We start from the raw sequence: 6,000 nt of genomic DNA, 5'->3' as shown, positions 1-6,000 counted from the left end.
ACAGCCTTCTGTCCACAATCAGATGTTGACCTCTTTTGAGGCAGTGAGGCAAGGAGAAGAATCTTGGCAGTCACCTGCAGTGTGAACACTGCCTTTTCAAGTACTACACTGAGGTCATTAGCTCCTTTGAAAAGCATAAAACCAACCACTCAGCAAACAACTTTTACATACAGCAGAGTTTGACACATACTGCTGAATTGGATCAGTTAAAATAAACCACCTCAGAGAGTTTGTGATACAGGTGTAATTTCTATCAACAAGCAGAATCCATTCTGCTGCTAAAAAGTACTACTTGAATTCAAATAACTAAGTTTAAAACAGAATTAATCACTGAAGAGTCAATATTTTAGTACTAGGATGCAGGGGTTATGGCATAATGTTGTGTGATTTGCTATACTGTTGTTTCATATTACTTACCACGAGTAGCTAGATTTGCTGAAGCCTTAGGCTGCAAGCTGTGAACTTTCACCTAGATGTGCTTTTGGCTGGGATAGCACTAATTTTCTTCCTAGTAGCTGACACAGTGCTGCATTTTGGATTTAGTAGGGGAATGATGTTGATAACACACCAGTGTTTTAAGTTGTTAAGAAGTGCTTATCCTAAGTCAAGGGCTTTTCAGCTTCCCATGCTCTGCCAGTGAGCAGGTGCACAGGAGTGCAAACCAGAAGGTAAGGAGGCTACAACCATCAGCAGAAGCTGCAGCTTAAAAAGATAAAAATACATAATGGCCTGCTATGTTAGAAGATCCCAGGCCAAAAACTACCATTGGACCAAAAGGCATGTGAAAGTCACATGAAGAGCATGTGAAGGGCAGGTGCACAAATCATCAGGCTATAACTGGCCAGGGATTTTGTTGTTTGGAAGCTCAAACTGTTTTTCCACTGTACCATTTGAATAAATATATTTAAAAATACGATTCAGTACCTGAGACTCTGCTATGGGAAACCTAGGGCCAGACCTGCACAAAAGAGAAGCACTCAAGGGTGAGAATGCATGTGCAAAGGGAGTCAAAAGGGGCACCTGTCTGCTTCCAGAAGTCACTGGGACTCTGGTCCTAGCAGGAAAGACTTTGGTAGCACGTGTGCAATTCCTAGAATGGGATACGTGTCCTTGAGCGGCTTCTCCCTCAACAGCTTTGCAACCTATGTGGGACTCTAGGCCATCACCTTCAAATCCTCTCATTTTCAAACATCCAAATGCCTGCTGCAGGTGAATCCACCCTAGAACTTTGGAAGGGTGAGTGTTAAAATTCTCTGAGCAGACTTAGGGAAATAGAGAGGGAAGAACCTTGTTGCAGCTTTTGGTGGTGCGTGGCCTGATCAGCATAAAGTGGGCATGGATGAACAAGGAAAGTGATGGGAAAGGACATGACACACACAGAACTGGTGTGATTTTACTGATTCTTTCTTCAGATTGCTCACAGTAAAAACTTCCACTTGCTACTTTCAACACATAATCGAGGACTAAAGTAGATGTCCCTCTGGACTGCAGGAACTAGAAATTTGGGAGCTTGCCGATTATTCCACCTAGGAAGAGACAATAGCAGTGGAAGCAGCTATCGTTAATGTAATCCTTTTTATTTATGAAAGGCTACAAAGTCCCATTTTCCTGTGCAAAAGAAGTTTCAGATCAACAGAGGAACTTGTCTGCTTGTCACGTGAAGGACATTCTGTCAAGTGCTTTAACTCAAAAGTCCACTCCGTATAACCTTCCCAGGTTATACAAGGTGCCTTCCAACCCAAACCATTTTATGATTCTATACCACCTATAGTGCTCTTTATTTGTCAGACTGTAGTGGACTGAGCCTAGTCAACCACGAAGCATCTACACAGCTACTTCAATGCTTCCCTGTCCCAGGACCACATGGGAGAGGACCGAAAGAACAAAAGTGAGAAAACTTGTGAGTCGATAAATATGGTTCAACAGGTGAAGGAAAGAGGGTAGAAAAACCCCAAACATGAAGGAAATCACTCATCTCCCAGACTGATGCCCAGTCAGTCTCTCAGAAACAGCCACCTTGGGAGTCATTGCTCCTCATTTCCCCCTGCGCTGCTGCTTCTTCCTCTTCTTCCAGTTTTTACTGCTGAGAATGATGTTACACAGTAGGAAAAATCCCCTTGGCCAATTTGGTTCATCTGTCCAGTTGTCTCCCTTCCCAACCTCTTGTCCACACCCAGCCTGCTAAGCTGAGGAGGTCTGAGCAAGTAAAAAAGAAAGCCTTGATGCTGTTCAAGCACTGTTCAGCAATAGCTGAAACATGGGTATATTTTTACCACCGTATAGCCACAAATCCAAAACACTGTATGAGTTGCTGTGAAGAAGCTTAACTCCATACCAGCCAGACCAAATGCACAGATGTATTTTGCACCTACCACACATAGTACCCAGTTAAAGAAACCATGGTCAGATTTCTTAAAAATGTCACTAGGTCATCTTTATTCTAGAGCTAGAAACATATGCTCAAATTGCCTTGAAGGTCCATCTCAAACTCATACCCAAATCAAGCCTACAATTTATGCATGAACTTGAGAAGCCTGAGAAGGAAGGAAAGGAGGTAACTCCAAAGCATTTGTCCAGATTAACTCCACCAGTATGCCATATGCTCATATATTCATGAACACCAAGGAAGAAAACCCAAGAAAATTAGGAAAAATAACAAGTCCTAAATAATACTAAACTCACTAATTCTCAAAAAAACATCAGGAGGAATATAATTAATACTAATGCCACTCCTTTAAGGTGATACAAGTAGGTGTACAATACAATTAAATGGATACCTATCAGTGAGAAGAGTGCCCTTGCACAACTCACACTGAAAACAGTTTCCTGTTTCCTTTCAGGAAAGCTTCAAGTTTTAAGTCCATTTAGCCCGCAGTCTATACAAAAATGTTTGTCCCCAACTGGGTGGAAAGAGGATCAAGCTAAATTCACAGAGCTTTCACTAAAAGAATGATACACAACTTGCCTCTAACCAGTGGCATGTACCTAGCAAGTCCTACAAGACACCAGTTCATATTAGTGGAGATGGAATTCTATGACTTACACTGCTAAAATATAAAGTCCCTGATGCCATGCAGAGCAATTTTTGATGACTTATAATCTGTTCAAATTTGGCCATATTTTCAAATGACTAGCAAAAGACACACTGCTCTGCAATTTCAAATCCTTATTACAGAAGAGAGAGTGGTACAGCCTCTTGATCAAACAGCCTTAAAAAAACATGGGTAAACAAATTATTTCCTGCCTCAGTCTCTGGAATAGGTGAGCCATTTTGAATGAAGCTTTAAAAAATATTTATTCAAAAACAGGAAATTTGAAGTCATATTTAGCAGTTAAGCAACTGAAAATGTGACCAGTACAGGAAAATATGTATCTGTTAACACCACTTTCTGTCCATCTTATAAGATGGATCTGCATGAAAGCTACTGTTTAAAAACTTCAACATCTAAAAGATGTTGAAAATCATTGCCTTTACACTGCATATAAAGACATGAAAAGGAAAATAATGCATCTTCCCTCATTATCATACAACCTCAACTTGATTAAGAGATGAAACAATATTACCTTCTAGTAGTCATAAAGCATTTCATTACCTTTCTTACAGATAAGCAGTGCTCCAATCAGACCAGAATTAAAATCCATTGCCATGTTCTCATGAGAATAATATGCATAAGTAAGACAGGGAAGGTCAGCTTCTCTTGGACCAACTTCTTCTGTTATATCCCACACATATGTGTAGACCTGGCCTGGAAGCACAGCATCATCTCGCTTCTCTGCGGATGATGTTCTGTCATCATACAGCGAGCCTGCCAAGAAGAGAGTCAACAGGGTGGCATGAAGACAAAGAGCAATTAAAGCATCTGGAATATCTTCCTACAATCAATTCCAAAAGCTCAGTTTGTTTCTTGATACTTCAGCTTCAAAGAGATAACTCATGATTCCGCTCACATTGTGGAGAGCAGCACGGGGGAGAGTAGCTATTCCACCATCCTGCATCTTACAGTTTAGCAATTTCCTAGAACTGCCATCACAGGTCAGGCTCTTCATTGCATGAAGCTTCATTATCTGCTCACTGGGGAGGAATAACACCCAATTTGCCAGCTTTCTAATTATCTTTCATAAAGCCACTGAGCAGGCTAGCATTGCCCTGCTGCCTTAGACCTTTTGTGCACTGCACATTATCCAGAGGGCAATAACGGTTCGTATCTATTCTCGCCATATCCAACAAATCTGCAATGTGACAAAGGGGAGCCAGAGAATCAAAATCCTAAGTGCAAAAGGCACATTAATAAGATAGTCAAACTGAACTGCTTATCACTTCCAACAATATATCCTATTCAACTCCATGAGATGGGGTGGCAAAACTCTTCACATGGACACAATTAAAAATGCCCTGAATAAATTTGTAAACTGCAGGTCAGGGTCTGGCTCAGCACCCAGGGCAGGGCAATCAAACACACTCTGTGCTAGTGCAGACATTTAACTGCCAATTTAGTTGCAGTTTGTGACCTCTTTTTGCTAGTCTCATGAGGGTTGCAGAAGCTGAGCATGTAATTCTGGGTATCAGAACAACATGATCAGTACTGTCCACTGCCTTTATCAGTAACACCTTGATGTACTCTATTGAAAGGGATTTGGAAAAGTTTGAGACCTGTATTTAAGAATGTCTATGTCTTGAACTAGAGTATTTTGCAATTACATGGGGGTTGGACCAGATGACCTCCAGAGGTGCTTTCTAACCTCACTCACTCTGTGATTCTATAAAACAGTATTAGCACACAGGTCAGGAGACCTGCATGTCAGTTGACATTCATATTCCTAGTGCTACACTGATGAACAAGAAAGGAGCTAACAATTGGTATGAATTTTTAATGGAGAATCTAAAGATATTTGTGTTACATATATCCTCAAACACTGGTCTGGGCCCCTCTCAATATTTCATGCCATAGTCTACAAGTAAATTAACAAAACATGGAGCTTTTATAGTATTTACCTTCATCATTTTTGTTGTAAACTATGCCTTGGGGATGAATACTGATTGGCTTGTCAGCCATATTCTTAAGGTGAACCACTAAAGTATCTCCCACTTCAGCACGCAGAGTTGGTCCCAGAAGCCCTGTAGTTATTCAAGACAGAGAGAGGAAAATGTGAGCATAACTATATTTAGTTAAACAAAGAGTTCTCTCCCTCCATTAGGAAATGAGCTCTCAAAGTTCAAGTTGCAAAATAAATACAGGCAGATAATGTAATACCACTACAATGAAGATTTACCCAAAAAAAGGCACACGGGGATTTAAAACCTGCAGCTCAGTCATGAATGTTCTGATAGGCAACTAGCACTTAAAATCCCAGGAAAACAGTAGATTTAGGAAAAGCTCTCAATTATTTCCTGGTTCAGAAAATTGATCAAAAGGTTCATGTTGAAGTTCTTTGGGAATTTCTAAGAATCCTTCACATACAATTTAATTAAAAACAGTTCTAGGAAGACAGACATTTTATAGTTTAAGAGTTTAGAGAAAGGCATTCAAACACATTTCTTTGAGTAGCACTCAATGCCAAAAATCACAGAACAAAAAGATCTTCAAATCCCAAAATGTTATCTAAATAAATACACAGCTTGATGTTGCAAATTTCTTGAGGCATTGCCTGCAAAAGGTTTCAAGAGGGGCTTGTATCCCTACTCCCCATTTTGCAAATATAAGCAATGGAAGAAACCTGGTAAGGCCGCCTTTGTCTTGTTAGTCTCTTCCCTTGTAAACTATTTTGCATATTACTTTTCCTGAAAAGAAAGCAGCAGTTTCAGAAAAGACAGGAGGACAAACAAGACTGGCAGGAATCAGATCACAGACTAGACCTTTCAGGGGAACTTGTAACAATTTAATATCACCAGCCTCACACACATTTACTTTTAAATCTAGATCTGAACATCTAACATCTAAAGTTATGTTGTCTATTAATATGAAGCTCAGACTATGAGTACTCTGCAGAGGAACACAAGTA

The 6,000-nt window shown here is 40.2% G+C and overlaps 1 protein-coding gene across 1 annotated transcript in view; it reads right to left on the bottom strand.

Moving 5' to 3' along the window:
- F5 (coagulation factor V (proaccelerin, labile factor)) overlaps positions 1-6,000 on the bottom strand; it is a 34,145-nt gene that overhangs the window by 24,272 nt on the left and 3,873 nt on the right. Inside the window, exons 3-4 of the mRNA XM_009998272.1 lie at positions 4,994-5,116; positions 3,594-3,806 (exon numbers count right to left, since the gene is read on the bottom strand). Of these exons, the coding sequence (XP_009996574.1) occupies positions 3,594-3,806; positions 4,994-5,116 (336 nt within the window). The remainder of the gene's footprint in view (positions 1-3,593; positions 3,807-4,993; positions 5,117-6,000) is intronic.

The sequence above is a fragment of the Chaetura pelagica genome, unplaced genomic scaffold, assembly GCF_000747805.2.
Source record: "Chaetura pelagica isolate M959 unplaced genomic scaffold, ChaPel_1.0 scaffold65, whole genome shotgun sequence".
Lineage (NCBI taxonomy): Eukaryota > Metazoa > Chordata > Aves > Apodiformes > Apodidae > Chaetura > Chaetura pelagica.
The sequence above is the reverse complement of the archived record's forward strand: the minus strand, read 5'-3'. Positions and strand labels throughout refer to the sequence as shown.